The sequence below is a fragment of the Thunnus thynnus genome, chromosome 17 (assembly GCF_963924715.1).
Source record: "Thunnus thynnus chromosome 17, fThuThy2.1, whole genome shotgun sequence".
Lineage (NCBI taxonomy): Eukaryota > Metazoa > Chordata > Actinopteri > Scombriformes > Scombridae > Thunnus > Thunnus thynnus.
This window is the reverse complement of record NC_089533.1, coordinates 28961898-28977840: the sequence shown is the minus strand read 5'-3', so window position 1 is coordinate 28977840 and position 15943 is coordinate 28961898. Positions and strand designations below refer to the sequence as shown.

General features: G+C 40.5%; 1 protein-coding gene across 1 annotated transcript in view; it reads left to right on the top strand.

Moving 5' to 3' along the window:
• septin12 (septin 12) overlaps window positions 1–15943 on the top strand; it is an 89064-nt gene that overhangs the window by 13573 nt on the left and 59548 nt on the right. Inside the window, exon 2 of the mRNA XM_067571412.1 lies at window positions 5300–6865. Within this exon, the coding sequence (XP_067427513.1) occupies window positions 5300–6865 (1566 nt within the window). The remainder of the gene's footprint in view (window positions 1–5299; window positions 6866–15943) is intronic.

Here is a 15943-nt window from a genome sequence, read left to right as displayed (position 1 = left end):
TTTTCCTTCTGGGGTTCTGGCTTGTTGCCAAAAGGTGCAACAACTGCAGCTCTTCACTCGCCAGTGTTTACAGACGTCACAGAAAGAAGACCCATTTCAGACATGAACCTCATGACGTAACTGAAATGGCAATTTCATATGCTGGTGTCATGTCTGAATAAACGACCACACCATCTTTATGTGTAAGTCCTGACAGTCCTGAAGTCCTGACAATTTGATGAAGCCAGATCTGTAACATATTCTGGAACACTTTCAACACGCTACGAGTGAAATAAATGCTGTCAGATTAACATAAAGGCTACAGCACGCTGTGGTAAAGAGGAACTTCACACTAAATTATGTTTTTGTTCTGTACACAGAGTCACATAGATTCTTGTTCTTTTCCAACAATACACACATTGTTTGTGAAAACTGCTTTTTCTGCTCAAAAGAAGCTTGTTTGCATCTCCTTGGATTTGAAAGTTCAGTTAAGTAGGACATTAAATTTGGCAGAAGGCTTCAATGGATAAAAATATATTTAAATTTAATCACTGATACAGAACACAAAACTCTTCTTCCTTCATATCTTTAATTTACAACTCACTGCTGTTCCAAACAGTAACATTGCTACATGTCATGCACTAGGTGCCAAATATCACCAAGCCTTATGGTTCATTCTGTAAATGTCCTGTTATGTTTGATTAAAGCCATAACGAACATATACGTAACAGAGACCAGCAATGTATACTGTACATACAGACGGGTGACAAATTAAAGGAAAAACTGGTTCAGGTCTGAATGTTTGACCCCTATAGTGAGGGGATCTGGTAGTTCAGTTATGCTGTGGGGGGCATTTCGCTGGTATGGTTTGGGTCCACTTGACCCCTTAGAGGGAAGGGTCACTGCAAATCAATACAAAGTTGTTCTGACTCATCACCTATGATGAAACATTTCTATCCTGATGGGAGTGGTCTCTTCCAGGATGACAATGCTCCAATTCACAGAGCACGAGGGGTCACTGAATGGTTTGATGAGTATGGAAATGATGCCAATCATATGCTATGGCCTTTGCAGTCACCAGATCTCAACCAGTTGAACACCTATGGGAGATTTTGGACTGACATTTTAGACAGCGCTCTCCACCACCATCATCAAAACACCAAATGAGGGAATATCTTTATGAAACTGCAGCTGTCAAACATGAAATGTTTGGTATTGGACACATTTTGAAAATACAATTCCACCTTCCTGAGTTTAGAACTTCTCAGACACAAATTAAGCTGACTGGTGACAATACGTGGTGTATGTGTAAGTGACACAAAGGGGGTGTGTTTTAAATTCATTGTATCGTCAGTGTTTCTGTGATATGAAGCTTACACTAAAAGATTTTTCTCCTATCATAAACGCAGAAATTCTATTAAAACCCTGCTTAACTAGATAAAAAATAAACTTCACAAGTGAAGCATAATGGAGGAAGATGAGGCACAAAGCATGATACTGTGCACATGCAAGACTGTTTTTACAGGAAGCAAGCTATCATCACACACACACACACACACACACCTCTTTCCTGGTGACTTGACCTGCAGTGTTCATAAAGGGATGCCTCACACATGAACACGTGCATACATACACTTTCCCAGAAACTCAGACATGGTTGTGAGGGAATGTAGAATGCTTGGGTGTGCACTGGTGCATGTGTGTGTGTGAGAGAGAGAGAGAGTTTGAGCATCTCTCTTTATCAGATTTAGGAGGCATTGTGTAAGAGGAGAGGATTAGGGTCTGCACAACTGTGAGAACAGAGGGAGTGGAGCCAAATGTAGACAACACACACAAACACACACAGATAGAGCAGAGCAGAGACAGGACACACCACTGCCACCGTAATTATTTCTCCAGTGTTTAACAGGGTGCCAGCAATTACCTGATACCAGAGCTCCTTATCTTTGTATGGAGGGCAGGTTCACACTTGTAGCCTCAGCGAACCCAGCCGAGTCCACATAACCCTCCCCCCAGGACACACACACATACATATATACCCCTTCCCAGCCTGCCTGGAGCCTACTGGGGCCATGAGCTATAAGCCTGTTCAGGTAGCAACTGAATTTTTACAGTAGATGTGTGATGTAAGGCCTGGCTGCAACCAATGTTTATTTTTGTTCTTGATTTTATTCATGTCATTACATTGCTTGGTCCATTAACTGTCAAAAATATTTTAATATTTCATCCCTATTTGCCAGTGCCAAAGTAATGTCTTTATATTGCTTCTTTGCTTGAAAACACAGAGATATTCCATTTATAATGATATACAACAGAGAACAACAGCAAATTCTCACATTGCAACCACTGATTGTTTGGCATTTTTGCTCGATAAATTACTTAAACAATGAGGCTTTTTATAAAAAAACAGATCATTTTCTGTTGACCCACTTATCATTTCAGCTCAAATGGAAATAATGCTGCAATGATTACAAACCAATGACAGGTCTGACTGTTTGCCACTAAATATGTGCCTTAATTTGTCCTTGCACACACTTGAGTGCCACATAATCATGATTACTAAACATTGTTGTAAAATGCTCTGGGTAACATCAGCTGCCAAATGCTGTGAAATTACAGGTACAGTAATGTAGTAATGTACAGGTACAGTAATGTACAGGTTCAATAAACTGACAAATTCTCAAATAAAAGCCAGTATTGAAATAATGCCCGACAGGAGCAAATAAAAGCCAAGTAAGAAAAAGTATTGACAATGGATGAATTACCTGTATTATTACACCTCATGTCCATCAGTACAACAACAGAGTCATGTCATACTCACCACTCTTCTGCTATCACACAGGATTCTGCTCTTTGAACCACTGGAAGGCAGAAGGAGGTATTGAGTCGCATTGTAGGCAGCACAGCAGTGGTTAAAAAAAATAAAGGTAGAATGGAAGCAAGTGGAAAAGGGCAGTGGAAATTTTCATTATGCTGCATCAAGAAAATAGGTAAATAAAGAGAAAGTGCAAAGCTTACAACAAATTGAAACAGGGAGGCTTCTTACTAAAATATAATGAAATAAAATCAACATTAGAAGCCTGTTTCAAATAAATGGTTCTCTTTCTAAATATAGACCTTAGTCACTATTGGAGAAATTACGGCAACTCAACATTATGAGGATATGATTATTACCTATACTGGCTAATTGCTGGATTCTTTGACTAAAACAGTAACAAAATAAAACAGTAGAACATAAGAATGCAGCGACCAGTCGTTCACACCTAACAGCTTGTAGACATTCAAACTGGGACTACAGTGATCTGCTGGGTTATACCACTTAACAGTCTAATAATATGTGATTTTCATTTACTTTAATGGAAAATGAGCCCATCCAAATACTATTTCTGTTTATGACTTCAGTCTTCAGTCCATTTTAAACAGCTTTCATTTACCATTTTGTAATATTACCAAACAGGATGTGAATGCACCTCTGTAAACAAAGACACTCCAGAGGCAGCTCAAAGGCCAGCATTGGTCATAGCACTCAACACCCAGTGAATGCTGTGTGTGTGTGTGTCACTGAGAGGTCATTGGTCTGGTCATACAACATATAGAGACTGTCTTTGAGTCTTAATGACATGTGAGGAGACCTGTAATTACACCCTTGCTCTCTAAGCTTAGCTGTATGGATACATACACACACTCTCGCCTCATCTTAACCAGTGTGAATTCCCTGGCTCGTGTGTATTTTGTAGTGCTTCTCACTTTTTAAAGGTGCTTTAAAGGAAATTTGTGGTGTATTACAACTTAGGTTTTATTTTTTATGGCTCTGGCCTTTGATTCTCTGTTATGATATTCACCAAAGAAAACTCAGAACACTAAAAATATGTCCAACAGGGCAAGAAAGACGATTATATCACTATAAACCAGCTTAGCCAACTGTGATGAATTTGTATCAGAAAGATATTTAGGTGCAAATGTCACAAAATGTTACAGGTAGCGGCTGTGAAGCAGCTCCTGTGATCCACTCACCCAGTCCTTCTCATGGTGTGTCACGTTGCACTGGTTGGTTTTTGTAACACAAAACCACACAAAAACTCCAACTCTGACCTCAATCCATCCTTTGTGTTTGCAGTATGAAGGAATTGTGTGTGTGTGCGTGTGTGTGTGTGTGGTAGAGTGTGTGTTCAACAGAGGAAGAGACACTTTCCCATACAAAGGCAAGTAGCCAATATCATTCAGGGCCGAGAGAGAGATTAAATATAATCTTGTGAGCAGAGACACATACTGTATATATGATTTAGAGTGTATATACTGAATATACCTCATATACAGGTGTGTCATTTCTGGTGTGGGTTTTACAACTATTGCAACCGTTAAACACTGTGGATCCTATGGTTGTGAAGTGTAGTGGCTGGCAGCACAGGTGTCTAAAAAACAAGACTATCTCAGTATGATTTTATGTTCTGTATTTCATGTTTGTTTTGATAGTACATAGTAGATAGTTTTTTTAACATGCTTAAAACACTCAAGTTGATAAAATAGTTGAATTTGAAAACAAACTTAATTGTGTCCAGGTTGAAAGATAAAGATATGTCTTATTGCTGCAGAGTGTGACCGCATATGAAAAGTTAAAGATTCCCGTTTTAGGCCTCAAACACAATCAGTCAAACGATCAGACAGGTTGTAAACAAACTGTCAGGTTAGTTGAACTTATTTGAAAAGAAGGCCACTGTCAAAATTATTACCTAAACTGTCTGTTGTAAACATCCATCACAGTTTATAGACCATGCCCCACCATGTCATTTGCGTCCATTTGGTAACTTTGACCACTGTCTTCTCTAAACCCAGATTTACAACAACAAAGGCTGAAACAGGAAGCTCAGATTGTGTGAGGGGTCATATGCTGCTGAGTATTCAGTGGGAGCAGAGAAGAGTAGCTGCAGTGCAGCAGGAGACATGTTAATGTAGTTCATATCATGGGATAGATGATCACTGGACAACACAAGGTGGTTATATGATTGCAGAGTTGGTGGTGTAAGGCATTAAAAAACATGGGCAGTATTACACTATATTCATTAAATTTGTGTTTAATGACTTTTTAAGGGGGAATTACAGTAGCACTGACATGTCATTGATGTGGCATAAGATTGACAGACACATGGATATACAGTAGTTATTTTAGATGTCCGTCATTTCCATCTGACAGAATATGTTCTATTTCAACAAGTCCACACTTACTCAGATGCGTGTTTGACATGCGCCATGATGCACTGGTTAGGTCTTAGTTAGAATTGATTTCATTATGAACTCATATATTCTTTCTCCCCACCTGCAGCACTGAAGAGATCCTTTGACATTGAAGATGTGGACGACATACCATCCTTCTCATCAGCTTCTCCTGTCTCCTCCCCGGTTTGCCCCTCTTCTTCCCATTTCTTCCTCAACCACAACAAAACCAGTGAGGGGCGAGGAGGAGGTGGCCAGTCCGCTTCATTAGCCTTCAACAACAACAACAACAGCCTGGGCTCTGCAGTATACCCCTCCCGCATCAGCCGGAGTTCCAATCCCAGCCCAGTGCTTAAGTCCCGCACGGTGGTCAGCAGCCTCTCCTTCAATCGAGGAACCATGAACAAGCCGGCCATCCACAACAACAGCTCCTCAGTGAACAGAGCTGCATCCTTCCAGAGCAGGTTGAACCCAAATAGTTACTCCATGTTTTCTGGGCCAGGCAGTGACAACGACAGCCTTCACAGCTCCACGTCAAGCTTGGAGTACTCTGGGGGGGGTGGGGGTCCCCTCCATCTAAACAAGCTGGCATCATATCCCAGCCCTCCACCTCAGGGTGAGTACCATCGAACCCAGCCCCAGCTCCCACAACAGCACCAAGAAGGAGGTATCACAGGCAACCACAACCTGAAGAAGTTTTCCTCCCATGGGAGCGTTTTCCACTCTGAGTTGGACCAGGGGCCAGGAATGATGCTGGGGGCTCCAGAGCCTCACGGGATTAATCATGGCTCCATGCCCAGCCTAGACCTCCAAATCCGTGATGGAGGAGGAGAAATGATGGGTATGCAAAGAGGTGGAGGTGGAGGCAGGATGTCTCCAGGGTTGAGGTATGCCAATGCTAATGCCAACTGGAATGGTCGTCTCCATAATGCCAGTGCCCTTGGAGAGGAGGGCTCCAACAACCAGCAGCAGCAAGGGCCCCAGGTCCTCCAGGCTCCCCAGCCCAAGGCCAAAGAGACTCCACGTCTCAACAAGTTTCCCTTGGACCTGGACAGTTTGGTGAGCACCATCTCAGCTACTTCCCCCTCGAAGACTCACGGAGGATCCATGAGCCGTAATGCCCCCAAGCCTCCTCCAAGACGCACAGGAAGCCTTCAGCACCACACCAACCCACCATCCACCTCAGCCAGCCCATCAGCCTCTCTCAGCAGCTTGGACAGTTCCTCTGACACTCCACCACTTTCTCTCCATCATCCCTTTTTGCCTCTCTCCACACGTTTTCCAACTCCCTCACATGGCTCTTTCCCTGTCCCAGTGGTGAGCTGTTCACCGATGCCCATTTCTCCAGCCCAGACCCCCCAGTTGGAGATCGTCTCACAGCCCCAGGTTGTTCAAGTGGTCCCCAATCCTCCCAACTATAACAGCTCTTCCAGCCCCTCCAGCCCCAGAGCCATTAGGTCTTTGGAGGATGGTGCAGGCAATGTCAGCGATAGTGTAGGCTCCATCCTACAGAGGATCGCCTCTTTCTCCCGGCCTGTCACCACTGATGCCACCCCAGCAGCTGTTACCCAGCCCCCTAAAGTCCAAAGCAATGGAGGGTTGTCATCTGCATTTGAGGGTCCTGCTGAGACCATGCCTGTGCCCACATGGAGACAGGGGAAGAAGAAACAGGAAGGTAGGACAAGATGGTTTTTGGAAAGTGCTTAAAAAGCCACATTTGTTCTCTTTTCCCCTGTTTTATCGCCATAAATGATTGCATGTGCATTTCTCTGTGCCAGACAATCCAAAGGGCAGGAGGGATTTCAGTCTGTGGTAAATAACTTGTGACAGTGGAATAAGATCAGGAGAATCTGCATGTGTGTGAATGTGATTACCTTCACTATCTCTGTTGTAAACTTTAGTTTTTGCCTTGCAACATTTGTCCTTTTTTACAATCATTGTCACACAAAAACAACACGTAGCACATTTTTTTCAGAGTAAAGGCACCAGTATACTCCATCAAAACTGCTGGTTTGATGGTCACACAGCTTCCGAAACCCCCTCCCACCACACCTTACTGCCGTCAGAATTTGAGGAGCCTACGGCTATCAATTTCTGTAACAATTTCTCATCTTCAGCAGGTGTGTGGAGCTGAGAATGTAAGCAGGGTTTTAACTTCTCTCTCAAGCGCTTTTTTCATTCATGTTTTCATTCTGGTACTTTTTGTGTCATGACTTGTTTGAATGCCTTCCTGGTGAGACTGGCCATTACCCCCACATTTAAATGATGAACATAATGCTTCTGAAATAGTGTTGGGTTAGGGGAGAAATCTGATGATCAGTTTCATGTTCATGTATATGCAGATTTATATGCAGATAAGATGTCAGATGTTACAACTGTATGAAGGTACTTGTGTGTTTGTAATGGTATTTATGCAGAATATTGCTTTTTAAATTTTATAGTACAAAAGTATCTACCATGTCAGCAATTCATTGTTGATAGGCATAGTTATTGTACTGTTATAAAAACTGCTTTCATGCTGTTTTTATTCTTGAATTTGGCTTATGGCAGATTGAGTTCATTGAAGATAGAAATCTGTTTATGTCACAACATCTTCACCGACAGTCACCAGGTACAGGTCCACAGGGAATAAAAACTAAGTGGTTCAAAAATATTGAAAGCAATTTTTACCCTGTAAGTTATAATTTTACTCCAATTTTTTATGAGAACAAAACATTCTGCTCCCATTGTGTGCCATAAACCTTGGAGCAGCTTCCTATGTCATAATACAACCCACCACGAATCACTGAAAACCTTACCCACTCAAAAGATATTAACTCAAAATAACTCATATTAAATATATTATGCTACTGTGTAACTGATATTAAATGCTCTATTGCAAACATCCATCTGTCTGCACATGCAGCTTTTGGAAGAGCTGTTGGTGCCTGGAAACTCTGAAAGACCATTGAAAAGGTTGGGGAAGCAAAACATGGAAAACGCATATCATGAAATACTGATACATTTGTAATACAATTCCAGGGTCCATTTTATGAGCTTGTGTGAGTGCAAAGGTCTGTTCAACATACGATGACAGGGAATTTCCTTCTGTTTTCATGTTGGTGTATGAAGACAAGTCAAGGTTAGCAGATGAGCTGAGAAGCCACACCCCTCGTAATAGTTTCCTGTTGTATTGAGCTTCATCACACACACACACACACACACACACACACACATAGTAATACACAAACACATCAAATGCAGACTTATATTAGCACACTTCAAGTAGCAATAAGAAGTAACTGATTAATCTTAAGGATTTAAAGCTGCATTATGTGATATGCAGTGGTATTGGGATTCAGGAGCATTTTAGCCAATCTGAATCCCTAAAATTTATTATGGAATCTAATTATGTTCATCTTTCAACATTTGCAACTAGAGTTATACTGTACAGTATTTAAATAAAACTCAGATCATTTAACTATTACCATAGTTTTAGGTTTTAGTAGCCCATGTGTAATGTTGATTTAGGGTTAAGGTGCTTTCTCCAGATACTGAAGGTCCTAAATCAGAACTATGAAGGTGATCAGCTTATTCATATGTAATGAATTAAAGTTTTAACTGGGAGATATAGAGTTGTGAAATGGACATGACACCATTAGTTTCACTAGAAGGATGGGACACTCCTCTCTGTTGAAAACCTGTGTTGTGATTTTTAATTAACATTCTCGAAGTGTGCAGCTACAGTCTGAGCTTTGGCAACACTTTCATCAGTGCCCACGTGAACGTCGCTGCTGTCATCTCTGTTCACATTGTAAATAAAAGGCTAATGTGTGGTAATGGGTGTTCACAGTGAAATGATTGTTTTGCTCTACCCAGTGCTTTACTCAGATGGTTTGTTTCCCATAAAAAGCATGAAAAGAGGCCCCGGGGCCTTTTCCTCTACTCCCTTCCTCTGCTCTTAGAGAAACACACAGAGGAAAAGAGAAGTCAGATGTTAAAAAAGGAACACAGAGTTTTAAAGTGAAGTGTTTTAAAGTAGAAAATACGTTTTTTTTATTTTATCAGCCAGTAGTGAAACTGTAGGAATCCAACCAATAATTTAATGCAGTCAACACTGTATGTCATCATGTAGTGAATAAAGATCAGTATTGTTCTCTCTATTGCCCTCACCCCATAGACTATTCCCTGTTCGTATCTCTCTCCACATCTCCTCCCTGGGAAAGCATTCTTATCTCTCCTTTCATTTTTTCACATCTCTTTGCTTCATTGGTTCTGCATTCCTCTATATCTTCCCCTCTCACGTCATGCTGCATCCCGTATGTCAACTAAACAGTTATTCAATAGGCATGACTGTCATGATAAATGTGTAGTGTCCAAACACCACAACCAGCACCAATATTATCAAGAAATAACTTCCTTCTCTCCTTCCTCTCTGCTCTTTCACTCATTCTTAGTTTTCCAACCTCCTCTTTCTCTCTCTCTCTTTAGCTATCCTGCCCAGGCTTGTCTGGACTCCCCCTCCCATCCCTTCTCTATTTCTGATTCAAGCTTTAATGACAGTGATTTAGGGAATAAATTCCTCCCCAGCAGATGTCTAAGCCACCATCCCATTCCACTCTTCTCACTTTTTATCCTCTCTGTCACAAAGAGGGGACTTTTGTAGATCGGTAAGACGGGATGTTGCTTGAAGGGTAAGGGGTTAGGGCAGAGAGTTAAAGGGCTGGAATTGTGGAAAACAAGAAAAATGAGCTTTGGGATGGATTAGGGTGATGGCGGGCACTCCTGTGCTGTAAAATTACTCAAGTCTGTCTCAACTGTCTTTTTAAGTTATTTAAAATTTTGAAATTTGCGCCTCAAGAGCGAGGGGTGTTGAAGCAGCACTCATTACAACATCACACCAGAAAATCAAATAAAATATGTAGGCAGCTTTAGCATAAGGACACCGCCACCCAGCGCTACACTGGGTGGCGGTGTGCTTCTGTAGTCGCAGTTTGCATCGCAGCCAGATGATGTGCAAAGCAGCACACTGGAAGTGTTGCTGGATGTTCAGCAGCTAAAAAGCCTTTACAGCCTTCTGGAGGATGGAAATTATGTCAGGAATGGCTGAAATTCATTTTTGGAGACAATTTTCCCAACGCTATCGGCAAGCGGTTGTGTGTGTGTGTTCGCCACATTTTACAGCTGACTGTCTGTTTAATGAGACTCAGTGCGTTGCTGAATTTTCTACTTTTTCATCTTCAAACTTTGGAGCCTAAGGGACTTTGCATTATTCATGTATGTGGTATACTGATTGGCTGGGGTTGAAGGTGGGGGCTGCACCTCCAGCCAGTTGGAGCAGGTGGTCATAAATAATGCTGATTTTATGTGATTAGCTTCTGAAACAGCCTGCTAGAGGACTGAGGGGAATCTTGGCTGCAAGGAAAGATGGATTTAGAGAAATCTGAACAACTTTGGTTGAATAAAATGTCACAGATATGTTTAAAATAGACTCAGTATTTATAAAAATGAGTTCAAAAGGGCCATAATACCAGATCTTTAATGGACAGATTCTTATTTATTGAAGGTAAAGGTGCCTATGCATACAACAGAAAGGTGAAATTGAAACACACCTTTAACCCTCTAAATAAAATGATACAATTTGTGTCAGAAATCACTTCTTCTGGCTGAAGATATTTCTTTATGGCTCTGGCTGGATGTTTGGGCTTGTTGTCATGCTGCAGAAAATATGTGGGACTGATCAGATGCCTCCATGATGGTATTGCATTATGGAAAGAACCTAAACATCTACAGTGCCTAAAACCTTTGCACAGTAGTCAATCCTTATAACTTCAGATTCTGCATCACAGTCCTGATGATGATGATTATCATCATCATCGTAGTATCAACAGTAATGCAGTGATTGTACATTCATGGCAACAGGAGCATGACTTGATGCAAAACATTAGGTGAAAAAAGTGGCTCAGGTGTAGCCCACCGCTAACTGACTGACTCCATGGCAATGTATATTGTGAGAGTAAAAGTTTGTTCTTGAGTTTGTTCTTGAACCGAAATAGTTGTTTGACCATCTTAACTCATGGTCCACTTACTAGCTAGGTTTCAACCTCCTCTCACAGTCTTCATTAGCAGGTTTACGTCATGTGATAAGTTGTCATGTGTATTACTGAAACCCTGGAACTTACTGGACGTGTTTGATGTCTGATGTGAACGACCTTTCTTGAACCATCTAGGCTCCTTGGTGTTTGACTGATGTGTTTAAGGATGTCTTCTTTTCAGCGAGGTTCTGTCTTTAGGGTGTTCGAGCAGAGATCTCAAGGTGTTAAATGGCTTGTAACTTAAAGCAATTGGCTAGAGACTACCTCAGTGAAACAGTAAGGACCCTGAACCAGAGACTGAATGAACACATCAGCTGTCTGTAAACACCAGAGCAAAACCACTCACAGCATCCACTGAGAAGAGGTCAAAGGTCACCAAACAGTTGTTGTTGTTGTTTTTTTCCTGCACTCGTTCTATAGGCTTCTTTGACTTACTAATTATAGATATATATATTTTTCTAAATCTACAGTGTGGATCTATGACAGGAAGCAGAAGGAAAGTTAAGTGTTTGTGATGTACAGTTTTGTGTTTCATCTTTAAGGTCAGGAGAGTAGAAATGTGTGTTCCAACACATACAAATAATTAAAGAAACAACCAATCAGGTCTTTTCATAAGAGAACCTCCTCTCTGCTGTTTGTTGCTGTTTCGCTTGTCCTTCCCACCAGCTCAGATTAGATTCCCGTTTCCTGTCCAGTTGTTTGGTGCAGGGCCCTGAAATGTGTTTCCTGCACCAGATAAGATTAGCTCGCCCTGGGTGTTTAGGTTGACTTGTCATATGAGTACACACACACACACACACACACATCAGGATGCACAAGTGATGAAGACACTGATGACTGGTAAATGGTTAGGGTGACAGGCAAAGTTGAAAGACTTCCAGTGATTAACTATAACCTCAAACAAGGTGAGGGTCAGTCAGAATGACCTCACTTTGTAAAACGGTTCTCACAAGAATTCACACACACATTAGGTCTCTGAATAATCTTTAAAGGCAACTTCCATTTTAAATACAGGGATAGAAAGAAAGAAAAAGTCAGAATGAATGACTCAATGACTTGTGGTTCAAAGGTGTGAGGCAGGCAGGCAGCAGGGTGGATGTGACATGACAAGCAGTGAGAAGTAAAGATTAGACTCCAGAGTTAATGAGTGCACAGTAAATCAAAGCACCACAAATCAGCAAATGGTGGATTAGAGGCTTTAAAAGAGTAGAACTTCACAACAGTCCTGTGGTGATGAGTCATAAGGGTCAGTGTGTGTGTGTGTGTGTGTCTACATAAACATGTACCTCTGTCATTATAGAATAACTTGGGCTGTGATATTTGTTTGGGTTTAGTTTTTACCAAAGGAAAATTGAGTCATGTGGCAAAGTGTTCACTGACAAACAATGCTTTGTGCTAAAAGTTCAAGGACAGGTAATGTGATCGCCAGAGGGCAAGCCCAACTGCAGATTGTATTTGAGGAGATAGTGAGATGTTGGATATTGACGAGGGATGTGACGCCAAGCTACCATCTGTATGTGTACCTGCATCTGTTTTAAATCACAGAAATATCTGTATTTGTATCTGTATTGTCATTCATACCAGAGGTAGGCATGGCCTGAATCATCTAAACTGCCTAATTTTCTTTGTTCAATTGTTTTCTTCTGCCATTCATACTATTTATAAATGTATGAATTTAGCTCCTTGCAAAATATAGAAAATACCACAGCATTTGAACCATGTATGTACATTTGTCAAATTATAAAGCATTAAAGTCAGTCTAAAGTGAATCTAAACAAAAGCTGTGTAATTGTTAATGGTAGAAATTAATAGCTTAAAAAAGTACAGCTGATATTGCATTATTTTCTCTGTAGAAACTAGAGGTTTAATGGGATGAGGCCCAGATGAAAATATAGCCGGTCTGAAGTGTCTGTGTGTTTACAAAAGGGAAGCTACTGACATGATCTCTAAGGAGGTCGTAGGCATTTATTTGTGATGCACATGGATACCGTTATCACTGGAAAGAGTGAGTTCAGATTTGACTGTTTTATGACTCTGAGAAGATGAGATATAAGTTTGAGGCTAATGGTGTCAGTTGGGTGACTGGTGAACTGGGGAAAAAAGAGTAGATCTGCACAAATGCAGATGTTCATATCCAAACAATCTGTCCATATTCAGTTACAGCTCTAATATTGTCACAATGGATATGTTTGAAGAAATGCATTTCCATTACCTCAGGTGATCTAAGCGTTGAATAGTCAAGTCCTTGGCATTCTTGCGTATAAACACCAAGACACTTGCACTATAGGAAAAATGTATGATGTAATCCAGTACAATAAGACCACAAGCTACACAGAAATCATTAAGCGCCTCACTGGCAACACAATATAAATATCACAAGCTAAATAGAAGTGTAAATTGCCATCATATGAGATTGTACAGCTGTTCATGACATCATATCCTCCCTATTTAGTTGTTTTTGCATGCTAACCAGCTGTGCATGTTCCTGAGGTAAACACACTGTCCAGCAGTAAGAATGTGTTACATTGTTGGGTTGTACTTTTCTTCAAAAGTCAATATTCCCATCTCTCTCTTCAAAGTAATGAAAATAGATATTAGAATGAAATGTCTAGAGGATTGGGGGGAGGGGGGGAGTGACACAGCAGTGGAGGACAGTCAGCAGTGAGGAAATCCTCCTCCCTCACCTTCCTTTTCCTTTCTGTTTGGTAAACTGTTGAGGGATCTTTTGTTTCTCACATATTTGCTGTGTTGTTGTTTGCTTGCCAAACAGCAGGTTAGAGGCTGGTTAGTACATGTCCCAGTGGTAGTTTTAAACTTTTGTAGAGAATGTTTTAGACTTCAGGGTCAGAAAACACAGACCTCATCATGGATGTGTCTCTCTCACTCACTGCAGCCATGTGTGAAAGAAGAGCGGATTTCTGTTTGGAGGCTTGTACAGACTGGTCACTGCATATGCGTCTGCATCAGGCGCCTGCAGCTGGGCTTGGCTCAGATTTGTTTCCAATCTGTTCAGCTGTCTTTAACATGGCTGCCCTTTGGCTTGTCCAGCTGAAAGCAGGAGGCATGGAAACAGTCCTGTGTGCTTCTCTAAGTGTAGTCTGGGGCCAAGCATGGGTCATAAAATATTCTTTCAAAAATTTGACTTCAGTGTTATATTTTAATTGTGTCTGTAACTGTGTCTGTTTACCGTTTGCTGCTGAGCAGATAGTGTACAGTGGGTTTTTAAGAGCTTTTTCTCAGAAAACAGCTGCCTGCTGCAGCCGAAAATGACGCTATGAGAGCGCTGAGAGTGAGTAAAAACAGTAAAGTTGCAGCTGGACAGCTAAACAATGAGCTGAAACTTGCTATAAAGCTCTGTAAAGCCAAGAGGAGCTGCAGAGTCGCTGATAATTCTCTGTAGGTTGGTCAATATGGTCACTTTGAACAACACCTTACCTTAACACATTACACAATAACATTTCATACATTTCGTACAGTGGTTGCTAGTTTTCCTGGGGTCCACATATGAAAGTAATGATGAGCTGAATTTTTAAACATTTATTGGATCATTGCACAATGTAATAGTCATATAAATTTTTTGTCTGTACTTATTTATATGATTATTGTTATTATTTGAATGATATACGTTCCAACCCATTTGTTCATTTCATTTGTGCTAATTGCTGTTAGAGATATGTAAGAATTCAATAAATAAGAATAAATTATGTATTTTTAAATCATTTTAATTTAATTTACCTTCAAAATCAGACAAAACAATCAAAACATTTGTAAGTATTAACCATGTAAAGCCCAAATATAGCAAAAAAATTAGAGGGTTTTCAAATTCTTTATATTTTAGTAGGTTTTTAGGGAAATGTTGTAATATTGCAACATTGGCCCTAGTTGGGAGCAAAATGTCTGTATTTGTCACATTCTCTAAACAAATATACAGACCAACTAAGGGTTCATTTGCAGGATTGATTGCTTTTTTAGCCCCATAACAGTATATATTATGAGTGATAATCACACAACAGTCATATTTTTTATGAATAATCATTTATCAATTAAAAAAAAAAAAACAGGATAAAATTATATTTACAAAACTGAATTTCGTCTTCATCCCAGTGTTCAGCCATGTTCATTTTTCAGCCAGCCATACCTTGTCACAGGAGATGGTGTGTTTGTTGAGGCTCGATGTCCACATCATCACTGGCTGGGAAGTCAGTGGGTTGTTGGTGTTTTTCATCCATCTTCATCTGCCTCTTCATCACTCACATCAGTGTTGTCTGATTCCAATTCAAAATCACTCTCTCCATTTTGGATGGCAAAAATCACATCCTGCACACTGTATAGAAGACCTCTCTTTGCTGGTTGCATTCTGAAAGGAAAAAGTAAAAAGATAATAATAAATGTGTATAAATAATACATATGAGTATTATATTGTATTAGATAACCTGAAGGAATAGATATGCTGGTGGAATTAGTGTTCAGGATAGAGTATTAGTATAAGTATTTTCCAGGCTAAATAATATCGATGCAAATTAATTCTAATCCTGTTTACACATTCTACTAAATTCACACTAAAATGTCTGACTAGCCTATTATGCTCTCTACTTATCATACTTAAAGGAACACTTGCATCCCCCCAGAACACATACATCCCCTCGTTCAGGACCATTCTCACCTGTACCTGACCAATG